This window comes from Leguminivora glycinivorella, chromosome 11 (genome assembly GCF_023078275.1).
Source record: "Leguminivora glycinivorella isolate SPB_JAAS2020 chromosome 11, LegGlyc_1.1, whole genome shotgun sequence".
Taxonomy (NCBI): domain Eukaryota; kingdom Metazoa; phylum Arthropoda; class Insecta; order Lepidoptera; family Tortricidae; genus Leguminivora; species Leguminivora glycinivorella.
The window spans coordinates 5,760,826-5,786,299 of record NC_062981.1 but is presented as its reverse complement, the minus strand read 5'-3'; the positions used below and the strand labels follow the sequence as shown (position 1 = coordinate 5,786,299).

At 37.9% G+C, this 25,474-nt stretch overlaps 2 protein-coding genes across 2 annotated transcripts; both read right to left on the bottom strand.

The window, feature by feature from the left end:
- Nucleotides 1-185: 185 nt before the first annotated feature.
- Nucleotides 186-16,814, bottom strand: LOC125231316 (beta-1,4-galactosyltransferase 4-like). Its single transcript, XM_048136757.1, has 13 exons — nt 16,689-16,814; nt 15,541-15,744; nt 14,737-14,772; nt 14,453-14,503; nt 12,699-12,743; nt 11,999-12,037; nt 11,133-11,192; nt 10,622-10,757; nt 10,078-10,175; nt 8,022-8,196; nt 3,452-3,577; nt 624-719; nt 186-339 (listed from the first exon to the last, which is right to left on the bottom strand). Exons 1-13 carry the CDS (start codon nt 16,771-16,773, stop codon nt 186-188), a joined length of 1,305 nt encoding a protein of 434 aa, XP_047992714.1. The 5' UTR covers nt 16,774-16,814.
- Nucleotides 16,815-17,895: 1,081 nt separating this feature from the next.
- Nucleotides 17,896-23,884, bottom strand: LOC125231194 (sperm flagellar protein 2-like). The gene is made up of 2 exons (XM_048136566.1): nt 20,574-23,884; nt 17,896-20,119 (listed from the first exon to the last, which is right to left on the bottom strand). The coding sequence occupies exons 1-2, from the start codon at nt 23,882-23,884 to the stop codon at nt 18,058-18,060; spliced, it is 5,373 nt and encodes a 1,790-aa protein (XP_047992523.1). The 3' UTR covers nt 17,896-18,057.
- Nucleotides 23,885-25,474: the final 1,590 nt, after the last annotated feature.

Genomic DNA, 25,474 nt, shown 5'->3' with positions numbered 1-25,474 from the left:
GGTTAAATTGTGGCGTAGGCGAGAGGCTGGCAACCTGTCACTGCAATGTCACAGTTTCGTTTTCTTTCAACCCCTTTGCCAAGAGTGGCACTGAAGCTTTATGGGATACAGGCGTGATTGTATGTATGTATGTATGTACATACAAACGGGACAAGTAAAACTAAATAAAATCTAATAAAAACGTTTTAATCAACAGGATCTTTATACGGATTGACGTCAACCACAATGTGTGAGAATAGAGGATATGACTTCTTAAACACTACTGTGTACTTGAGACTGGATAGCCCATTTTCTATATGTCGCGCTCGCGACATTCCATACTTGTTTAGTATGTCGTATCTGGAAATAAGAGGAATAATTACTATATTAATATTATAAACGGGAAAGTGTGTATATCTGTTTATTTATGTCAGTCTATCCCCCACATCCCGGTAAAGCGGAGCGCCGAATTGACGTGATTTTTTAAGTGGAGTTAGTTGAAGGGATGGAGAGTGATATAGGCTACTTTTTGTCTCTTTTAATACCCTAAAATGGGGGGGTGGAAGGTTGTATCATTATCATCATCGTCCTTGCGTTATCCCGGCATTTGCCACGGTTGAATGTTATATGAATTTATGATTTACCTGTGCTCATTTCTTTCTGCTAAGTAGTGTGGCAACATTAAATAGCGCGCTATGTTCTTATTATATCTCATTATAGGCAATTTCGCTAGACGTATCCTGAAAATATAATGAATATTGTATAAGCGGCAACCCACACACAGGTGACGCATGTTTAAAAACGCGGAACGGACGGACGGTATAGGAAGGACGTAAGACGCGCTCCGCGTCGCCTGGGGGCGCGTCTTACGTCCTTCCTATACAAAATGTACTGAGGAGACGTTTTTTAAATAACATTCGGGCGGCGTGGCACCGACGTCCGTTCCACGTCTCAGGACATGCGTCACCTGTGTCTGGATGGTCCCTAAGGTAACGTGAATTAAAATGGTCCGGCAATGATGATTGAACCGAATTCATAACAATATTTTCAAATTTTTAACACCATCATCCATCATCCTTCTTGCATTATCTTGGCATTTGCCACAACTCATGGCAGCCTGCGGTCCGCTTTAACAACTAACCCCAGGAACTAGTTTTACGAAAGCGTCGTTCCATCCTGAAGGATAACTAGGCCTTAGTGCGTTATCACATTAATAAAATAAATAAATAAAAAAAAAAAAAAGCCTTTTATTTTTTGCAGACTTAAATAATAACATGCTACAATTTATCTGGTCAATATAATTAATTAACTATTTAAAATATTATTATTTTAATTTGACACATTCAAATAATTTAGTAATTCAGATAATTCTATCATTCAATAATTTACGTTAATACAATGCGTTATCACATTATCCGAACCGAAATCGGATGTCGGAAGGATTTCAAAGGAAAAATCAAAGATGGCGGGTTCAATGTAATGGGGTGACGGACCTACATCCAATATCGGATCGGATAATGTGAAAACGCAATTATGGGGATTAGTCCGGTTTCCTCACGATGTTTTTCGGAAAAGCTTTTTCCTTCACCGAAAACCAACAGGCAAATATAAAATGGCATTTCTCACATATGTTCCGAAAAACTCATTGGTAAGAGCCGTGGTTCAAACAAACAAATGTGAATACACATTTTGAAAAAATAAATTTGTAGGCATCATCAATGTAGTTACCATAGCTGGGCACCGTTAATCAAATAGTTAACTTCGTTAATCGCTAATCCGTTACTAAAAAAGTTAACTTCGTTAATCGTTAAAGCGATACATTTCGACAAATTTAACGTAAGTTAAAGTTAATCGTTAATCCGTTAACACGTGAAAAAAAAAGGAGTTTTCTTTAAAAATTTAGTTGCATCAGTATCCACTATAACGTATTATATTTCTGTAAAAGGCCGAAGTACAGCTAGCCTATTGAACTCTAGGCTGCACGTGGAAGGCAGTGATCGGCTGAGCTACTGCCAAGAGCTGTGTCAGGAGAGATGCTGGCGGTGACCGGACTGTTGTGGCACTTTGGGCGGTAGAGGCTAGGGAAGCGAATGTGGTCGTAAATAGGGCTCGAATTTGCTACCCTATCACTACAACAGTCGCCATGGTAAAGCTTAGGATTCACCGAATCAAAGTTAGTAAAAGCAAATCCACGTGAAGAATACTTTTTTAGGTAATATTTCGGACTTTTAGCAATCGACATCGGTAAAACCTAGGATTTACCGGCAACTCATAGGATTTGCCGTACTTCGGGCTTTTATAGTAGCGTTCAGAACGTGTTTTTCGCAGCGCAGATGGCGCCTGAGCTCTACTAGATTAACGATTAACGGACTCGGAGAAATTTAACGGAAGTTAACGAGTCCGTTAACATTTTTTCAAGTTAACTTAAAAGTTAATCCGTTAATCGAAATATTAACTTCGTTAATTAACGATTAACGGATTAACGAGTTAATGCCCACCTATGGTAGTTACGATAGTACTTAATAGGTGGCGCTAAAAATTGAGGTACGATTCTTTGTATTGAAGATTGTCAATCGGGTCAATCCTATGTAAATCATCCTTGGTATTGCAAAAGGATTCATACAGCACGGGAAGCATGGTCGCGCGATAGACGATAAAATATCAGGCCGTCCCTATCGCACTTATAAATAGTGCGATAGGGACGGCCTGCTATTTTATCGTCTATCGCGCGACCATGCTTCCCGTGCTGGAGGTGCAAGCACAAATTGCTCGTCCTTAGAGTTGATCAAAGGCACCTAGCCTCCAGATACACTAGAAAAATTTCGACGGAAATCTCGGCGGTCGTGGTGGTGTAGCGATTTATCACGTCAGCCGCGTTAGCTGGAGACCCGGGTTCGATTCCCGGCTTCGCCACCGCTTGATCGCTTTTTCTTTAGTGTATGGTATCTATTTCAGTTTATCATCCTTGGTATCATTTATTTTTCCCCTCACTAGCTCGGAAACACGTGTTTTGTCCTTTAATACCGGGTCATCAGCGGGTAAAAACGGATTTTATCCACTAGTGGATAAAGTAATTTGACCTTGAATATAGTCATTTTTACTGCTTTAAAATTGATAAAAATGAGTGAATCTAGTGATGACGATGTTTTGTCACCTGTGAAACTACTGAAAGCAGTGATAAACGCGTTTTTTTTTTTGCGTTTCACTTTCCTCGCTATAGTGAGGGGAAAAGTTTTGTGTTACACTCGGGTGCAAATGTATTTTACTTCTCGTGTGTTAAAAACTCGCAAGTTCAGGATTCTAATCTCGAACCACTCGCTTCGCTCGTGGTTCAATTATAGAATCCTTTCACCTGCTCGTTTTTCAATTCCACACTCGGCGTTAAAATACAACTTTGCACCCTTGTATAACAAATAACTATTAATTCCTCCTGCATGAAGGTAAACGTTTTCGTAACAAGTGTTATCGGTACCTCCAATACATGTCGTTGTCCTCCCCTCCCCACCCCCAGTATCTGTTGGAGTAACCGTTCACGAGCAGAAAATGATCATCCTTCATCGCTGTTACACCGCCGAAGAAGTCGGTAAACTTCACGATTCTGCAAAAAAATAAGGTAATGGCGCCTATTAACGTGGTACTTAAGGCAGATTTCAAAAGATACCAAAAAATTAAGGGTATCAAAGCTCATTAACGACCACAAATATTTTTTTTATGGAAGAGTATTTATTGAACTATTAGTTTTGAAGAGTTTTAGGATCATTTTAGTTTATTATATGTCATAAAATGATTACTGAAGCCAACATACCTAAATTTTCTATTACCGTGGTAATGAACAGGTTGCAGTTCTATTAACGCGAATTGAGATTTCATTACCGAGGGTATGAATGACAGTGTTTTTCTGCCATCGGTAAATAGAAACCCATCTCAAAATTCGGAGCTTAATACCGACGGTTGAATATACAAATTATGACAAATACATATACCTATACTATCCTCCTTTATGAATACCCACAGAAGACTCAGTTTCACCTAAGAAATCTGTACTTACGGTACACTAAATGTCATATTTTGATACAAGACTAATATGTCGCTCGGTAATAGATACTTCTATAGGAACCCATTACCGACCCAAACAAATATTGCATGGATCGGTAATAGATTCTTATATATTCTATTACCGAGGGTTATCTGATCGTACCATCGGTAATAGGCATAAATTGGAGTATTATAAAATCTAATTCCGACCCATAAAAACAAAGTCATACAGATGTATTTTCATTACAAATCAAAATAAAATATTGCAACCTTATATTAAAACCAAGTTTACATAACTGGCAAGTAAGCATCAGACTTTATGTCAATGTTTAAAAAAATTGACAAATTAACGGTTTTCATAGAAACTACGAAATCAGTCATGAAGTTTTTGCTAAAAATTAAGGTTTTGTTGAATAATTTTCATACCGCGTAAATAGTTCTTTGATAGCGTGAATAGATCAAGATTGAAACAACTGTAAGACATTATATAACTGATCACATATACTTAAAATAAAGCAAAAAGAACTAATATCACTACTTTAACTATTACCGTGGTATACCACAGTAATAGAATCTACTCACGAAATGGCGCCTTTCACCGCTGTCTTTTAATTTCCACTTTAAACACATTTCCAGGCTAAACAATACGTAAAAAGTACTCAGAAGTCATGTAGAAAACTATAAACAATAATTTGAAATGCATAACTTTCACCTGTTTGCCATAATTATTACGTAAACTACTAAATGAGATTGGAGTTCACTTAGGTTTAGCGTCACACGTCAGTATGACACAACCTCTTCTCGCAGCCCCGTGGCAAAAACTGTCAAATAGCGAGCGTCTTCTTTCATTCACACTCTTTATCGCCTATATGTGCGTTAGTCAACTAAACAGGCTTCCTTTGTGTGAGTAACTTCTTTTAAGAAATTGGTCGGTTTGCCTATAAAATGCGTATTTGCAAATGCGGCGGTAATGGACGTCGATTTCGATACCCGCGTTGATAGCCGCCGTTACCTTATGTCAAGCTACATAGTGCGGGGCGTTAACGGATAATTAGTATGAATGTATAGTCCCGTCTGGCAGAAAGCATGAAATTTATTGGCATGTATATAGCTTATGTATATGAATATATATGTATATGAAATAGCACGTGACTACTCCCCACAAAGAGAAGGGGAAGGGGCCGGTTCCCTCGATGTAATCTATGCAATACTTCTTCTTGCTCTTAGCGACTAGGGCAAATCGTATATCACTTCCGTGTAATGTTATAAAATCGTTATTTTTCTATGAAAAGGTGCAACGATTTTTTCAGAAACGATTAACACGTCCCTACATTTACACGGAAATGATATCGAGGGTTTCCTGGTGAAACCCGATAATTTGTCCTTGAAATAACAACATTGTGGAAATTGCACATAGTTCGAATATCAAAAACCAGTTTGCTCAACTTATCGGGTTTCACCAGTAAACCCTCGATATACGATTTGCCCTAGTCGCTAAGAGCAAGAAGAAGTATCATATGTCGGCGGCCGATCGTAAAATCCGCCAGATCACGAGATTCCTAGGCATATCGTGAAACGGCGCCAAATCATGAAATGCCTAAAATTTGCCCAGGCATATCACGATGTGCCTGATAAACAACACGGCAGATCGATTAGAGCAACGCATTCGTCGATATTCCTAGCTCTATAGCGGGCACTTTGTAGAATAGTTTCTTTCTTGGCCATTGGTGGAGCTGCGTATGCGATGGCGCGGATGGCGGCCGTGTTTGTTTATCAAGTGAAAAATCCAAATATTCGGCATGCTCCATACAAAATTCCACCCCCCATTTTAGTGAAGTGGGGTAGCCTACGCTACGTCACTCTCCATCCCTTCAACAATCTCCACTTAAAAAAACACCTCAATCCGTCGCTCCGTTTTGTCGACGCACAAACAAACAGACACACACTTTCCCATTGCATTAGTATGGATTTAATATGTCTCACGATAGTTTTAACAAAATTATTGAAAAGGTTAATTTAATATTTGTTCCAATTAGGTAATAATAACAAGTCTCCTTTCATTTTATTTGTAAAATACAAAGTATTTAGTTAAATATTGTACTTATTATGGTTTTTTGCATTTTTTAATTCAATTTTGGAACCCTACTTAAGTATTGAACGATATGGCGGCGTATCATGATATGCCTAGGAATCACATGATCTGCCTAAATGCCACTGGCGGGTTTTACTTGGTTAAATCACGAAATGGCGGCGTTTCATGAAATGCCTAGGAATTTAATGATCTGCTTAAACGTCACTGGGATAGTCGTTAAACGGTGAGTTTTGAACGATATGGCGAATGTTACTAAGCCAAATCATGATTTGGCGCCGTTTCACGATATGCCTAGGAATCTCGTGATCTGGCGGATTCTTCGTTCGGCCGCCGACACATAGATTTCATCGAGGGAACCGGCCCCTTCCCCTTCTCTTTGTGGGGAGTAGTCACGTGCGATTTCATGACTATTGGGCTAAATCGGATCAGTTTGACCCAAGAAACAATTTTGCCAAGCAGCATCGCCACAGCCAAACGTGCAAAGTCGCTGGCCTTACTTATCCTACTGGTCACCAAACACAAATATGGCAAAGGGAAAATGAGCATACTTTGAAAATTATAAGTTGTAAATATATACTCCCAAAGACAATATTGTAGAGAATTTTATACAGAATATACTTCTCTTAGACGTTATTATTGTAGCTTTTACGGTTTTCATGGAAATATAAAAAAACTGAAAACAGGGATACAAAAGTGGGGGGAAGGAGGGGAAACATTGACAGCTCGGCGTGTTTCTACTTCTATTTTTTCTTATAACCCTATAAGCTGTATACATGCCAAGTTTCATGCTTTCTGCCAGACGGGACTATAGATCTGGTTAAGAACAGAATAGGCAGTCCAGTATCTTACAGTAGATATATGTCCTAGATTGTCCGAGGTGTGCTAGTACTCTATCTGGCAATCAAATATATGAAAGAGCCGCGTTCCTTTCCTACGCTCACAGTCTAAGCTCGTATAGATAAACGCGTACCATGCTTGTATGAGTGAGATATGACAGATCAACTGGTCGCGTTTTGGATAGGCGGTAACTGTGAGATAACCGAGAGTGGGTGAGCGGCACTTTCAGAGGGGAGCGAGAGTGGCCATACTGTACAGTCAGCAGCAGAAGTTCCGTCATAAGATCGTGTCAAGTTCATTTTGAACACCTTGCCCGCTACGCAACTTCTGCTGCTGACTGTACGATAGTACTCTTTACTGTGGCCTAGGTAAGAACTTCAGGAACAGACGACCTCAGAGATGGCGGGGGGCGCCATAAGCCTTCGGTGATTGTGTCATATACTTGAAAATTTCGACCCTTGTCACCGTGTCCGAAGGCCGAGTGGTTCAGGCACCCGTCGCGATAACGGAGGACGCTGGTACGAATCCAGCTTTGAACACTTGGAGGCCTTGGTCACTTTTTCTTTGTAAAGGAGTAGGCAGAGCACATGAAACTAATAAAGCTTCAGTGCCACTCTTGGCAAATAAGGGGTTGAAAGAAAACGAAACTGTGGCATTGCAGTGACAGGTTGCCAGCCTCTCGCCCACGCCACAATTTGACCCATATCCCATAGTCGCCTTCTAGGACACCCACGGGAAGAAAGGGAGTGGTGAAATTCTTAACCCGTCACCACACAGTTTTCTTTGTATATGACTTTTTTTTTTAGTACGGATAGGTAGACGTTTGACCACGATCACACCAGGGTGGCTAGCCGAATGGCACAAACGCTCACGAAACGCTCACGAAACGAAGCGCTAGTAGATATCTATCTCTATCGCGCTTGCGTATTGGCGCGACAGAACCAGCGGCGTATCGCTTTCGTTTGGCGTCGGAGAAATGCCATTCGGCTACGGGGCCTGATGGTAAGTGATGATGCGGTCTACGGTGGAGCACGCTTATTTATTTCAGTTTATAACTTCAGGAAGCTTAGAAACCTACTCATTGTCCTCATACACCGTGGTGCTCATGTGCCTCGGATACTTGGGGCAGGTGTACAGGATCCCGGGGTCCAGCGGTAGCAGGTCTACGTCGTGGAATATGAAGCACTCCCAATAATCCTTGATCTGGTCGAAACCGGCGTTGAGTACGCGGCCTTTGTTGAATTTCTCTGTTCCTGTAGGTAAAACAGATTTTCAATGTGTTATTTCATAATAAGAGATCAAAGACAGTGTATTAAAAAAAAAAGCTAGTAAACTTACTGATTGAAAATAGTTATTTGTTATACAAGGGGGCAAAGTTGTATTTTAACGCCGAGTGTGGAATTGAAAATCGAGCAAGTGAAAGGATTCTATAGTTGAATGTTCGAGAATAGAATCCTGAACTTGCGAGTTTTTTAACACACGAGAAGTAAAATACATTTGCACCCGAGTGTAACACAAAACTTTTCCCCTCACTATAGCGAGGAAACTACAACGCAAAAAATGCGTTTATCACTGCTTCCAGTAGTTCCACAGGTAAATCATCTTTATTACTAGATTCACCTACTTTGATCAATTTTAAAGCAGTTAATTTGACTTTATTCAAGGTCAAATTTACTTTACCCACTAGTGAATAAAATGCGTTTTTACCCGCTGGTATAAAGGACAAAACACGTGTTTCCGAGCTAGTGAGGGGAAAATGCTATTATAGCATAGATGAATTCCTATATGATCAAGATTTAAATTGAATGAATAAAAATTGACTATATAATAACAATCGCATGTGACTAGCAATAATATTTGTAATTAATAAAGAACCATTTACCTTAATTAATTGATATGTAATACCATAGTTCATAAGTATAGATGTATAAGACATTGTAATGCCCTCACAGGGTAATATGTACTATCTCTAGATATTATTCCCAACACCATGTAACTTGATGCATCACTGTACTGTACATGTAGACAATAAATACAATAGGTACAATGCCATACCATAAAAGTAGTACCTACATCGACAAAATTAAACAATTACACAAGTGCGGAAATGAGGAAATTAAAACGAGTGGCGAAAAATTAAAACACGACCGAAGGGAGTATTTCAAAATCAACACGAGTTGCGAATTAAGTAGAACGTTTTACAGTACATATATTATACTTATGTCCATTTCAGTTAATGACATATTTGCGTAATCAGCTCATTACCTAACTAGTGCAGGAATATAGCGCCGTGTGTACTGTAAATACATACAATAGAAGCCCTACCATAACTTTCTTTCAACGTCAGAACTTTAAAAAAAATATTTACGTATACTCAGGTAGGGGCTTTGTTACCCGTAAAAATATCGATCATTAATTTGAATATCGAACAATTTCTAGAATTTTAATCAAATACCATTTGCCTGAATAGCATTGTACTCTAGCATCGATATCTTAATTCGCTTTCCTTCCACGTAGCAGCCAGCTGCGTAGCATAAATATATTGAAACGAACCGTAGCAGCTACGACGTGCTACGAACAGTACGAACTGTATTTCGAAATTGCTACGAATTTACATAAACTTACGGGCCGGTACGAATTTTAAATATATGAAAAAAAAACCTCCATCGATATCGTATGAGATAGTTTTTGATGTACTTATATTAAAGTTGGAATTAGGTCGATAAACTACGCATTCGTCTTATTCAGACAAACTCCATAAATAATAATAAAGTATGATTAAAAAAATCGGCATGAGTGAAGTTCTTGACTTTCCAACGAATATTTTTCTGTTTCTACCATGAATTTACACACTTATCTACTTTCATTGAAACTAATTTGCTACACCCTCTCAAGGCTCATGTTTAATATTGTACATGTACCTACCAGAGGAATGTAAGAATAAAATTATTAAATAGTAGCTTTTGCCAGCGGCTTCGCTCGCGTTAGAAAGAGACAAAAAGTAGCCTATGTCACTTTCCATCCCTTCAAATATCTCCACTTAAAAAATCACGTCAATTCGTCGCTTCATTTTGACGTGAAGGACGGACAAACATACACTTTCCCATTTATAATATTAGTATGGATAAACGTACCACTCTGTTCGATGACGTATATCCGGTATTCTATCTGCTGATTCATCAGGAACTGGTGCATGTGTGTAAGAAATATTGCCAAATTCTTTTCACGTTGCCTGAAAATATTAAACAGAAACGAATGGTGGGTGGATGAAGTGTAATATAGACTACCTATACAGGGTGAAATAAAAAGGAAATAGACTGTAGAATATAGAAATATTTTCGGTGTGATGAATGAATTTATTGTTAATTATAACCCCTTAATGGAATAGGCTACTTGCCTTCTAGTCAAATCAGTTTCTTTTTACGAACTGTCAAAACGAATTTAAATGACTTGCTAACATGGAATTAATATGAAATGGAATTGAGTGACGTCACGGTCAATTCAGTTACTTTATGTATTTCTACCTGACTCATTAAATAGAAATTCGATGTAAAAATAACTTCTGTCCATGTTTTTCTTATAATTATCTGATGCTTTATTTCGTACATGATATAAAATATTTTATTTTAAGAACAGTCAAGTTCCCTATACAAGCGTGAGTGTAAGTATGTAATTTACCTATACGGGACGATGATGGCAATCCTATGCCTTGTCAGGCATTTAGAAGGCTTGTAATAACCCCCCATTTCTATTAGCGGGTTTTGGAGGAACGCCGGTTCTTTGGTCACGTTGTAGTTTATCGTCAGGTTCCGTACTAAAAAGTAAATTAAATAATAATACTAAAATTAGGACATTCATTCTAAGTATTACACAAATCGACCGAGTCCCGCGGTAAACTCAAGAAAGCAGAAAAATATCAATCGAGTGGCGATACATTACACACGAACGAAAAGTGTGTTTTAATTTTTAATGCGATTTGCGAATTATCTATTCGCACATGTGTACAACGATTTACAGTACATAATTATTAGCCGTTTGCATTGACATAGTTGCATAAAGTGCAAATTATCGCACTAAATATAGCGCTACATGTACCTATATGTACAGTTAACTAAATTTTTTATTAGATTGCAAAGTAGACTAAGACAGTCTATAGTCACATTTTAAAGCAAAAATGCTCTTCCCTTACCTTTTGTATTATTTGAAGTTTGTATCTCACAAACTGGTAGACCAGAATGCGGCAAAATTTCTGAAATATTTAATATCATTAATTAAATAATTTCATAAGAAATATTTAATATCATTAATTAAATAAATTCCTACATTGACATCCTACATTCCTTTAATAAATTGTGGGTAAACAAATGAGCGACCACGTCAATCAAAACCGGGTCTTCAGCTTACGCGTTGACGTCATCGTCATTACCACTAGACCACCCGGCCACTGCGGTACCCTACACAAACTTTATAATAAAAAGGTTCATTAATTTCTTTATTCAAAATCACCGTTTTAAAATATAGTAAATCCGTTTCTTCTCTGTAAGTCACTGGCGGCGGTTTGACTCCAATTTTTATATAAACGCAGCTCTGATCCATATCGTATACAGATCTAATTTACGACATTCATTATATCGTCATTACTTTGAAAAAATCTCGTATCTCACGCTGTTCCTCAAAGTTAAAACGCAGTAAGTCTATATGCATTCCATACATACTTACTACAATCTTCTTTTCATTGACAGACGAAGATACAAGTTTTTTTAAAAGTAGTGACGATATGTAATAGGAATGAGCTCAATAGAACCAAATTAAATATATATAGATAGCAGCAGCGGCTGGTCCATACAAGCCGATTCCCACCGGCTTGCCTAAAATTGATTAGGTACTAGAGTAAAGTATCTAATGTTTAGGTAGGTTTCTTTTTGCTCAGTGTTGCCTAGCAGAAATTTTCACCAGCCGCCACTGATAGATAGGCACCTACTCAAATTTGAGTAGGTGCCTATCTGTTTGTGACACATGCAGTGAGCGATAAAAGTGAAATAGTTTGGTAATTACCAGTTATATTTGCGATTTTAGTGTTTTCCGTTGGCGTATCTGTAAAAAACAAATAGATTACGACGGTTGGCAGTCAAGGTTGGTCCTAAAGAAAGAATTTCGTAGCACTTAGACCCTGTGATGTGGATTCATAAACAAATATCTGGTTTGTACTTATGTGGTAGGTTTGCAAGAAGGTCGGGATTTGAGGGGATTCTCTCGATTTTTCTCGACAAAATGAAAAACATTCCGAAGAACTAATTAGGTATAATCGGAACATTGCTGATCCAACGCTCGGATAAGTCAAAAAGTTGTTAATGACATACATACAATCACGCCTGTATCCCATGAAGGGGTAGGCAGATCACATGAAACTACTCAAGTTTCAGTGCCACTCTTGGCAAATAAGGGGTTGAAAGAAAACGAAACTGTGACATTGGAGTCCGAGTTAATGACACCGTGCTTTATATGCCTTAGAAGACACTTTAACGGTTACTGTAATCATAATCATAATCATAAATATTTTATTTGTAAACATAGGTACATATAGATCTTACATGGAGTTGTGTCAGCGTCGCTATGCTTTGCCTGTAGGCATACAAATATTTTTTTTTATGGCGATTGAGCATGCAGTACTGTGAAAAGGTTATAGGTGTACAGTGGTCTAGGATTTTTTGATTGTACCTACATTTATGGTTATCTCAAGGAGGATGACACCTACCTTCAGTTGCGTCATCAAACACTTCGCTACTGTCAATAGACTCAGCTGAAAAATAAACTGATTAATTTAAATCATTATCTGAACACGACTTTAACACTATGACATGACCATGACAAATATAAGCATAAAAGCCTCTCGAGATATTTTCGGTAACTTAACTGCTATGTAGTTACTAAAGATCGTTATCAGCGTGCTGTATTGGTGGCAGAGTATGGTTGGCAAAAAAACAAATACACAAGTATTTAAAACATTATATACTTAACAAATTATGAAATATACACATATTTATAATTATTTATCTAAATTACATTGAATAAATAACTAAAATTTGTTCAACAGATTTGGCTTCGTGCACTACTTTTGACTTGAACTGGGTACTTGAATAACAATTCTAGATAGTTTTATCTAGAGTGCATTTGATTATTTGGATTAAAATAATATGTCTACACTTCGCGTAATGTATTTTTATGACATAATTAATGTCATTTACGTACCTATTTTTTTTTTTTTAATATATAGTTCATCAGAAAAGGATTTGTACCGTAGAGGTGTAATCCTAAGAAGGTAAGTATTTATTTTGTAGTTAAGAACAAAGAAAACAAGAGCGTGTCGGGCCACGCTCAGTGTAGGGTTCCGTAGTTTTTCGTATTTTTCTCAAAAACTACTGAACCTATCAAGTTCAAAACAATTTTCCTAGAAAGTCTTTACAAAGTTCTACTTTGGTGATTTTTTTCGTATTTTTTAAACATATGGTTCAAAAGTTAGAGGGGGGGGGACGCACTTTTTTTTCCTTTAAGAGCGATTATTTCCGAAACTATTAATATTATCAAAAAATGATTTTAGTAAACCCTTATTCATTTTTAAATACCTATCCAACAATATATCACACGTTGGGGTTGGAATGAAAAAAATATCAGCCCCCACTTTGCATGTAGGGGGGGTACCCTAATAAAACATTTTTTCCCATTTTTTATTTTTGCACTTTGTTGGCGTGATTGATATACATATTGGTACCAAATTTTAGCTTTCTAGTGCTTACGGTTACTAAGATTATCCGCGGACGGACGGACGGACGGACGGACAGACAGACATGGCGAAACTATAAGGGTTCCTAGTTGACTACGGAACCCTAAAAAAGAATTATTTATTCAATTAATTAAAAGTTAATACAATAAATCCTTAATTACTAACAATTACACATAATTCCACCAACTAAATAAATTAAAAATTACAAATAATACTAGGAATAACCTAACCTACTTACTAACTAAATCCACTCCGAGTCCCTCCCGACCCGAGAACAAAGTGAATATTTAAATGTAAGTATTTGTTTTTTTTGCCAACCGTACCGTTTGCCACGAAAAGTGCACCTTGATAACGATCTCTAGTAGTTACTGTGTAAAACCACAAATTAAATATAACAAGATCATACCATCCCATACATTAAAATGCGACCGCATACGAACGCGCTTACACTCCACCACACATAGATGGCGCCACAAAAAATGCCTTGTTGCCATCGATTATTTGTAGATTGGCATTAAGTGTCAATTCCGAGCCGTAAATCTATGTCAAAAGTGACACTTAACGCCATCTACAAGTACTTATAATCGAAAGCTACAAGACATTTTTTTTTGTTATATTTAATTTATGGTAAAACTGAACGCGACTGTACTTAGATACCACAAATTTGCATATAAAATAGTTGGTAAAATCATGATAATTGATAATCATGTTATATTCGTAATAATCACCTGTTTTATTTCCGGCCGGCATCGTTTTATTCAGTCTAGCACCTCTGACACCTATAAAATAATATTAAATGTGTATAACGGTGCTGTTACACGGGCAACAATTCACACACCATTGCCGCGTTTGTTCAATTTCAATACGATACGCACCAACTAAGTATGGAGCAAACGCGGCAATGGTATGTGAATTGCTGGCAATTGTGTTGCCCGTGTAACAACACCTTAAAAATGCCGAGATTTACATAATAAAGTTACAAATATGTTATTTATCAACACAAGCTTATAACCTTTATCAAATATTTCCATAGTTGTATCGCGAAGGCCTGTAAACATCAGAAACTATTTTAGAGCACTGTTTGAATAAGAATAGTAAGTATATACATTGTGCAACATGAGGCAGCAGTTACATATTGCAAACGAGAGTAATTTAACGACCCGAGTTTGCAATGTTCTTACGCCAAGAGTTAATTTTTTTATCGCACTTGCAACAAAAAAAAGTGTGAAATGTAAAAAAAGTTAATTATGGTACCTGAAATTGCATAACTCCCTTAGGAAAACGATTTACCTATAACTCCTGCTCCACCTGCGTGCATTCGTGCAATGACACAATTTACTGGGCGAGTGTGAATTATCTACCGCTACCAAATAATGAAACGCTCTTGCGGTAGATGTCGCTAGGGTCCTTTAAACTAATAAGGTGGTGGAAAATTTGCTGGCTATAGCTGCAGTCTTGATAGCTCAATTTGCAGAGTTCAAATTTATTCTACATTAGCTTAGGTATAACCACACACAATCTCGCACCTGAGGATGCCGAAAACTGGGCAAAGTGGAGACTGAGCAGGGAAGCGGGACCCTGGCGCTAGGCCGGGAAAACGCTAGGATGAAGAACTCGCTTAGGTAAGAGTAAGCGGCAAGCGCGGATTCAGCTTCGTGCCCAGGGGGGGGGTCACGTGGTAAAGGGCCAGGCCCCCCGGGGGGTCACGTGGTCTATTTGTATGGCCAGCCTAGGCTCCAGGGGGGGTCATGACCCCCATGACCCCCCCCCCCCTCCCTGGATCCGCGCATGAAGCGGTAAGCCAAATATAACTTACTTTTCGTCCGTTTCACCACATACGTATTATTCAACAAGAACCCCCTTCTAGTAGCTTTGATCTGATTGATTTCCATCCCATTTATTCTGTAGAAGTAAAACACCAGGGGCAGAAGGAGGATCAGCACGACGAATGGACGGTAGACTACGGTCGGCGATGGTCGGTCAATGCACTCGTGTAGATTGCTGGGTAGCTGGGTGTATCCTGAAAGTATATTTGGTTCAAGTCGAGCTCCATTAAAAATGTTCACTTTCGTAATACTAATCGATGCTCATCTTCTCACTACTACTAGCTGAAACTTTCTACTTATTCAATGTAAAAGTATTTTTTCCCCTCACTAGCTCGGAAACACGTGTTTTGTCCTTTAATACCAGCTGGTAAAAACGCATTTTATCCACTAGTGGGTAAAGTAATTTGACCTTGAATAAAGTCAAATTAACTGCTTTCAAATTGATAAGAGTAGGTGAATCTAGTAATAAAGATGATTTACCACCTGTGGAACTACTGGAAGCAGCGATAAACGCATTTTTTTGCGTTGTACTTTCCTCGCTATAGTGAGGGGAAAAGTTTTGTGTTACACTCGGGTGCAAATGTATTTTACTTCTCGTGTATTAAAAAACTCGCAAGTTCAGGATTCTATTCTCGAACCACTCGCTTCGCTCGTGGTTCAACTATAGAGTCCTTTCACTTGCTCGTTTTTCAATTCCACACTCGGCGTTAAAATACAACTTTGCCCCCTTGTATAACAAATAACTATTAATACTACGTCGGTGGCAAACAAACATACGGTCCGCCTGATGGAAACCGGTCACCGGAACCTATGGACGCCTGCAACTCAAGGAGTGTCACATGCACGTTGCCAACCCATTAGAAACTTGTACAACTCATTTTTCAGTATGAAAGTGGCTCTAAAATATGTCTAAAGAGCTATGAAACATGTTTTTGGACAATTTTTATACATTTAGTGTAGAACGCCGTCTATATCAGCGGTTGACGCCCAACTGTGTCACAAAACCACAAAATATCATCACCTGTCTGCTCGTTTACATTACATAAAATTAATCCAAATGTCAGACGGGCATCTATAAATCTAGGAATTTTTAGATATTACTAACATTAGTGTAAAATATACAATAATAAACACTTACGTCTCTGAGGCCTCAATAACAACAAACTCGGCGACACTTTCCTCACAGGGAAAAAAGACCCCAAAGAATAATTAAGAGTGCCCATGGCGGCTCTCAGCTTTGAACTGAGAGAGCACAATGAGATGGACTTATAGGAAACATCTTGTTGTTGAATTCTTTTACATCCTCCGAGATATTGAGGAATGTTCGAAGATCAACATTGAAAACGGATTGGGTAGGTATTCGTAAACGTTCGTAAACGACTCTTTTTAATTTTACTATCTTTTATGAGCGTTTTTGCTCGCATATGTAATTATAGAGGTATTATGTAAGTATATGATTTATTACACGAGCGAGCCCAGTTAATCATTCCGAGCGACGTCAGCTGCCGATTCGTTGGTGGTTTGAGGAATGGCAGCCACCGCAAGGCGTAAAAAAGTGGCTGAAGAAATTTTCGTCCCGCCCGCAGTCTATATAATAGTCGCAAAATCACGAAATATGTACCGCTACGCAATTCCTCCAACGTCTCATTTTCTGAAATAGCCTATCCTACCTATTGTAAAGCAGTAACAAATAATCAAAGCATTCCCTTACAATTAATAGTATTATTACTGTAAAACAATACTCAGACCCGGGATTAACATTACAGGGGAAATCCAATCTCAAATATCCCAAGTAAGATAATTTAAACATTTCCGTAATTTGTTCCTACAGAGCAAAAGCTTTATAAAGCCCGATAATAAATTACAGTGATTAGCTGAATGCGCAAATCTGAAATTTGGGGGAATTTCACACGGAAATTAAACAATACAATTTGAGACCAGAATCTCTTGGTACCTACATCTTAGTGAAACTAAGGGGGCCTCACGATAAAACCATATTTGGCCGCATTTTAGCCGTTATCAATTCTGACCAGGGGGGTTACCATGACGTGCTAAAGCCGTTCAGTTTAGGTTGAGAGAGAGGGACGGAGCTATGTAACTGCTATAGATGTGTCCCTTTCTCTCAACCTAAACTGAACGTCTTTAGTACGTCATGGTTAACCCCCCCTGTTAACAATACAGTAGAGGTGGCTAGGAATTATTTGCAAATTTTGTCTATTTGTTTCATATTCCAATTTCAAAATTATCAATGGAATATCCCTGCCCTCTTTGAAATACAAATGAAAATTAACTGAAATAATTTAATCTAATGTATTTAGATCTGAGATATAAAGATGTCAGTTACAGTCAGTGGTATTAACATAGTTTATTACGAATATCGTAATAAGACCAATCATAAAAATTAGAACAAGCCGTAAATTGATGAACCCAAAAAACTTCTTTTCAGTTATGTTATAATTTATCTAATTACATACTTACCTCTGAAAATTATGCATGCATCACATAAATCACATTATTATTTTACGTACTTCTTCCAGTAAACTCAGTGCTGTGAATTTTTTCACCTTATGCATTAATTTGCAAATGTCCGGCTCCTTTAAGAAATGGCAGACGTAGATATCACCATTGTCCGTCTCATGTTCGAGCCACTTCAAAATTTCCTGCACCCGATTCTTGTATGGAGTAGCCTTCTCTTCAGGGATTAGAGTGAAGTGCCAAGGCAAACAAATCTCCAGCACATTCCAGATCACTTTCTGACTCACAGCGTAAGCTATTTTAGGATCTTCATCGGGCGACTCTACCTTTTGCTCCTCTTCAACTACTTCCTGTGGTTTCTCGTCCGCGACCTCATCCTCTTGACAAGGTGGACATATGAATGTACTTCGAACCTCTACCGCCGATCGCACTTTGGTTTTACTCGCGACATTCAGGTTATTTTCTTTAGACATGCGAGCGCTTTGTGACACCGTAACTTGGTCACCTTTCTTTAATTTCGAGGCCGAAGCTTTTTCCTTATCTTTTCCTTTTTTGCCCTTCTTACTTTCAACTACAGGTTCAAACTGCAACTCTATTATAGTAGTGCCCACGCATGTATCGATTACATTGGCAATAACTTTATCCAAAAGTTGATTAGTGCATTGCAAAGCACATTCGCGACAAGCATCTCGATATTGTTTGTCTTTAATTAAATGACATACGATTTCGCTGCATTCTTCATATGAGTGGCAAACCTTTTTTCCAACTGCAACCGATAGAGCTGCAGCGAAACCCTCAATGGGATCGGCACTTTTGCATAAAGCTAAAAGAAATGCTGAATAATTCATCTTGCCCTGTGATGTCTCAAAAAGGTTGAAAAGGAACTCTTTTATCAGGTTTTTTCTCAGTTGCTCACATGGATCTTGTGAGTCAAAGTCCCGTTCGAACCATAATTCTGTCGCAATGAACTCATCTCGTCCAATAAGTTCTGTCGAATCTTGGTCAATACATCGTAAGTCGTGACGTAAATCGAGTAGCTCTCCTACAGATGGAAATCTTAAATTTGCACAGTAAATAAGGAAATCTCTCCAGTCAACGTAAACAGTATCTCCGAACATCTGGAATACTAATTTCGGCACTTGTTCGGGATCTAAACGTTTCCACAATTCTGGAACGAGAGAGCCATCACACGTTTCGTGGCCAAAGATTAAAAAGTCTTGTAAAATATATATAAATGACTGCTGTAGTGCGATTCCTGTTGGGGCTACTATCTTGAATTGAGATTTCAAACGTTCTAATTGAGAAACTTTAAATTCCATATCAGAAACGTAGTCACCAATTAGGGGCTCAGCTGGCGGTGCCGGTGGTGGAAACTGTAGAAGGTTAGGATCAATAATGAATGTATCATGCTCCAAGATAAGGGTTTCTGGAATTTTTCTACTATCTTCAACAGCTAGCTGAAGATATTTACAAAGACGATCTACGGATTCAATTTCATTCAAATAATATGTATTGATCTCATTTTGCACCAGTCTGAACGTTTTGTAAATTATATCGTTGAATAATTTCATGTCTTTGTAGCATTTATACTGCAAAGCTAATATTCGTAGGCTAACTCTGTACATTTCACCATTAATACCCATTGTCCATTCATCGATACATTTTAGTGCATTCGCTTTGAATATGTCCTCTGATGTAATCGATGGTTCGGATTCTACATCTTCCTTTTTCTTAGGAGCTGACACAAGCTTGGCAAGTTCAGTATACTCCCTACTAATCAGAGAACGATAAGAATCATTAATATCTTTGATTACTTTTAAAGCAAACTTGGCATTATTATCCAAGATAATATTGAATGGGTTATTACTGTAGTCAATTTGTATGTTTTTTAGCTGTAGATCAAGAAATGCGGTTCGTAACTGTCTGAAAACTTTGTCTTCTCCGCCGGATTTCTTGGTTGTTGAGGAATCTGCGTCATCCGATAGGTCATAACTTATTTTATTTAACTCTTTGCTTGTCAGCCGGTCGTTTGGAGGCAGTTTTTTGAGCTGAGCAAAGTAGAAGTCATGTAGAGCTTGGAAGGTTAATATTGACCTGAAATTGAACAATGGTTATAGGGAGGGCAACAGAGAAGAGAATTTAATATGTATGTATGTATTTATATAACGTCACTACTTTTAAAAAAACTTGTATCTTCGTCTGTCAATGAAAAGAAAATTGTAGTAAGTATGTATGGACTGCATATAGACTTACTTACTGCGTTTTAACTTTGAGGAACCACGTGAGATACGAGATTTATTAAAAGTAGTGACGATAAGTATGTATATCGTCGCCTAAAACGCTACGGGGGTTTGCTACGGAGCTAGGTTGATCTATGTAAGGTGGCCCCATTCCTCCATTTCATTTACTTTTTTACCGTTTTGACTGTTCTTATCTGATTTAACTACTTCCAACGAAAGTGGCCTATTTGTCTACAGGTCCTGCAGCTTACATTTTTTTATCTGATTTATTTTATCGTTGGCACTTAAATCATTGTCTTAGGGCTTACCTATTTACTTCCGCTTGCATGCATGAGATGTATGAATTAGCCATCGCAGTCAGTTCTTCCATCGTCCAATTATCCATAATGAGGGCATGTCTTTTTTGTTCCGCGTGTAATTTCCTTTCATCGCAAATATGATAAAGTTTACTCTGTAAATCTTTCACTCTGCAGTGCCATTCATTTTTAGTAACCCCGACAGTTCTCCAATCATTTTCAAATTCATTATAGTCCTTTTGAAATTGGCTTACCAAATCCTGTTTGTTTGACGGCAATGTAATGATTTGGGTCATCTTATCTTTGATGAATCTGACGTAAAGCGCCAAACTATTCATCTGCAGGCGAATAGCAAAGAACAATTGTTTCATGTCGTTGAGATATATCTTTTCTACTTCTTCCCAACATGTAGCTAACGCTGTACCTATTGATTGTGCAAAAGGTATTTTGCCATAGTCCCAATCTTCCTCTCCAGCCAAAATTATTACTTCTTCCGCCAGATCTCCAATATCGGCTTCTGCATCAGCCTCTTCAGCTTCAATCGCAATCATAGTATCTTCTTGTGAAATGTCTGCAGAGGAAGGATCTTTGACCACATTTAAGGCCGAATGTGATAGTGACTGTCCCGATTGATTAGTTTTGGATTTTCCTGCTAATCGGTCTTTGGATTTGCCACCCGCCGTTTCAGGTTTAAGAATTTTTGATTTTGTTCTTTTATCAGTGGTGGACGGAAAATTAAGGTTGCTTAATACATTTTCACCAAATAATATATCAGAGTATGACGTTACGGATGCAAGACAGTCCCCTATAATGTATTTGCAGATCTGGGCCAAAAAATCTTTTTCGATTAATTCGTAGTACATACTGTAATTTATTCCTAAAACGGAGTAAAATCTTTCTATTAATTCGGAATTTTCTTCAGTTAAGTCCCAAACAACAAGTTCTTGAAGAATATCTTCTGTTTCTTTTAGTTGGATGTAACAAGTAAAGAAACTCTCGAATGGTTGCTCAATATCTCTTTTATGTGGATTATTTACAAGCATCGATTTACGTATCTCTTTATATTCATCTTTTTCAGCTTTGCGATGGTTCGCAATAGCTTCTTCTAAGTAAATTTCATCTTTGCCTTCTAAAGTTTCTTCACCTGGAGGAGCACGCCCGGAAAACACCTCTTCTAGAATTTGAGCTGTTCTATATGAATTTGGGTAGTTTATTATAACAAACCCCTTTATATCAACCTGGGCTTTGATATATTCCACAATCATAGCGGCTAATAAATAATCTGTCATTGCGTCCCCACCACTTAAAACCTGATATGCATATTTACCCAGCTCTGCTGCTGTAGATAATACTATTTCTTCCTCAGGTATTGTCTTTGGCGTTTGAGTTTGCTTCGTGTTAGGAGGTGGAGCACCAATGACAGGAAGAGGTTCTAGACTTTTACTCATTGTTTCATCATCTGATTTCATTAACCTGATCAACTCTTTCTCGGGTTCTTCCTGAGCTGCGAGGAGAAATTTATCGAATGATAGTTCAATATCCGTGCACCCTACCATTTCAGTCCTAAATTGTTTTAGACAGTAATTAATAGCAGCCTCGATTCGAACCACATGTATACGCCTAAAGTCCAGTAATGTTTGCATTGCAGTCGTTATGGCTCTGTCTGGTAAGTTGCGCAAAATGGCCTTAGATGTAAACTGCGGCAGATCGGCGGGAGGCCTGGGTGGCGGGTAGGGATACTTCATTTCCAGCAAAGTATACACAACGTGGCCTAGTACACGAGTGCCGAGGTATTCAAATTTCCTTTCCTCGGACTCTGGATCAAAATTAGAAAGCAAATGGTCCAAATTCCAAGGACCAGTGTAATTATGATATTCCAAGAATTCGCCATCGTTCATTGACTGTTGCCTATCTAGTTCTAGTCTTATAATTTCTTCAACTTCTGGAAGCACCTCCTCTTCAAGGGCAGGTTCAATAAGAAGATCTTCTGTGGGCTCCAATATTTCAAAAATAGGTTGTTGTTTAAAATAAAGCATTTTCCATTCATGAATGTAATGTTCTGGAATATCATCACCGATGAGTTTTTTGTAATAAGCATACCTGGTCGCATAATCCACAATTGATAGCATGGTTTCATAACAAATCTCGTAATAATGTTGTCGTTTTCTTTTCATTTTTTCTGCATATAGGCGTTTATGCAGCATATTTTGTCGAGATTTCTCAAAACCTATTTCATCAAGGGCCGAATTAATCTGTTCTTTAATATTGTCAAGATACTGATCAAATTGTTGTTTTCTCTGATTAGAAAACTCATTTTCAGCTCTGACCCTGTTCTGAAACATATTACGAGCTTGTTGCTTGGTCTCCATTATTTGTGTACACATTTGCTTTTCAAATTGCGACAGTTTCAATACTTTCTTAGCGAGTTCAGTATCAAGGTTAGTTTCTTCTTCGGTGATCGTCTGGTTCCACATTGCGCTGCTGAGCGCGTTTGTCATTTGTTTTTGAAATTCCTCAGAGTCAGCTTTCTTATGCATTCTAGTATAGAGATTTTCCATGTAATTTTGAGCCCACTCAGAACCCATCAGCGCTTTGCTCTCTTCAGAGGCCCTATTTTCCATTTCTACAAGCTCTTCATACGTATAGTTTTTTGTTTTGCACGGATATTTCCTTGAAAATATTTCCATATCTTTTTTGTCTTTTGCAGTAAGCTTCTTCGGTTTTGCTGTAGGATAATAACATGGCGTTTTCTTTTCTTCTATATTTTGCAGTGTCTTTACGTATTTATGACGCAAATAGTCAAAGGTCTCTTTCACTTCTTCGGACTTCTTTCTCTGCCACTCAATAAAATGCTTCTCGTTGAGTAAAGGTTTCGACAAGAAATCAACGGTGGGCTCTTCTTTTTCCTCAATTTTATCAACTTTGAATCTCTTGTCCATTTTTTTTACCAAATTGGAAACCATTTTTCTTTCGCGTTTGATGAAATCAATGCGGTCCAATTGATCCAAATGGAGGAAGAGTTGGTAGAAAAGCCTCAACAAAGTGGTCCCTTTGCCTTCCTTCAAATTCGAAAGTTCAGTTGGGGTCATAGTGATTTCTAATTCACGTAACCATTCTTGTAAATATTTCCAGTTGTTTTCGATGTCTACCGTGGCGTTACTAGACCTGATGAGGTAATGTTTCTCCTCATTTATAACATTGTAGCTGAGCAGAACGCTTGCAATGATGTGTCCATTTTTCATCATGTTGCCAAATTCCTCAGCTCTCCACACAATCTGCCGTTGTAACCTTTCTGTCAGCCATTCTTTAAGTATTTCAGCCATTTCTGTAGTTATGTTTGATAAAATATTATTATTGCATTGTAACAGAACTCAATAAAAAATCAATTGTCAACAACAAATAGCCAGTTTGGCAGCGAAATGTCAAAAAAATACTTTATGGCTTTATTTATATTTTTTCTAGGCCTCCAACCTTTCTTTTTCATATGTATTAAATACTATTTAACTTAATGTTAATAAATTCACGTTAAATATTAATAAATACCTACTTTACCTATTATTTTTCATACTTTATTGTCATTTAACGGGGTGATAAAGCTGACTGACTGGCTCAGGATGCCAACGCCTAATCCCTGACAGCCAACCCAGACATTTTTTAAATAAATAAATTTACAGTTAAGTCACCATTTTGGTCACCATACTGCACCATACTGCAAAATATCGTTTTTTGATAATATTAATATTTTCGGAAATAATCGCTCCTAAAGGAGAAAAAAGTGCGCCCCCCCCTCTATCTTTTGAACCATATGTTTAAAAAATATGAAAAAAATCACAAAAGTAGAACATTATAAAGACTTTCTAGGAAAATTGTTTTGAACTTGATAGGTTTAGTAGTTTTTGAGAAAAATACGGAAACTACGGAACCCTACACTGAGCGTGGCCCGACACGCTCTTGGCCGGTTTTTTTTTTGTCTCTGTCGTTGGACGCAAGGAGTGAAGGAAAAAAAGTCGCCGAGCAACTGTTGCATCCGTGTGCGCGGAGCGTAAGTGCGTTTTCACATTATCCGATCCGATATCGGATGTCGGACCGATATCCCATACATTACAGGCGGCATCTTGGATTTTTTCTATTGAAATCCTTCCGACATCCGATATCGGATCGGATAATGTGAAAACGCACTAAGGAAAAGCGGTATCATGATGACGTCGCATCGACATCTAGGCGTCATCCATATATTACGTCACAGTGTAAGGGGGGGGGGGGGTCATACTAAATGTGACAATCCCTGTTAAAGGGATACAAAAAAGCGTGACATAGGGGACTTTTAAGACCTTTTTTCTGACGGCAATGCAATGGATAGGAAATAGCTTGGAAAACCAAAGAGCATTGAATCACAACTTTTTATGGACAAAAGCATAGGTTCTAAACACTAACAGACGGTTGTATCGGACTGCAAACTTAAATTTGACTTAAATCCAGTAATTTTTCCCGCTCTCACTTAAAGGCTGCGTCCTTAAGTAACGTACAGCGGACTAATATACGCACGATCGAACAGACTTCGAAAAACGAAAGGATGTGATCTCGTATCATATCACAATATTGTTAGTAAATTAAATAAATTTATGAAAATATAATGGCTATATAATAATGGCTAATATATGGCTATAGCTCAGCAAATGTTCATATTAATACTTGCTCTGGACTGGCGTGGCAGCCCTATTATTATTGTTGTTTAGGTTACTGGCAACATCGCGTTTTTATTGTCATTCAGTCGTTATTTATTATGACTTTTTTGTGATGTTTATTTTGTAAAAAATAATTATTAATGCATATGCACACTATTGACTTAAACTGAAAAACAGCATGAAATACAAAGACGTTGAAAAAAGTGTATGTAAAAGTGCATAGTTGGG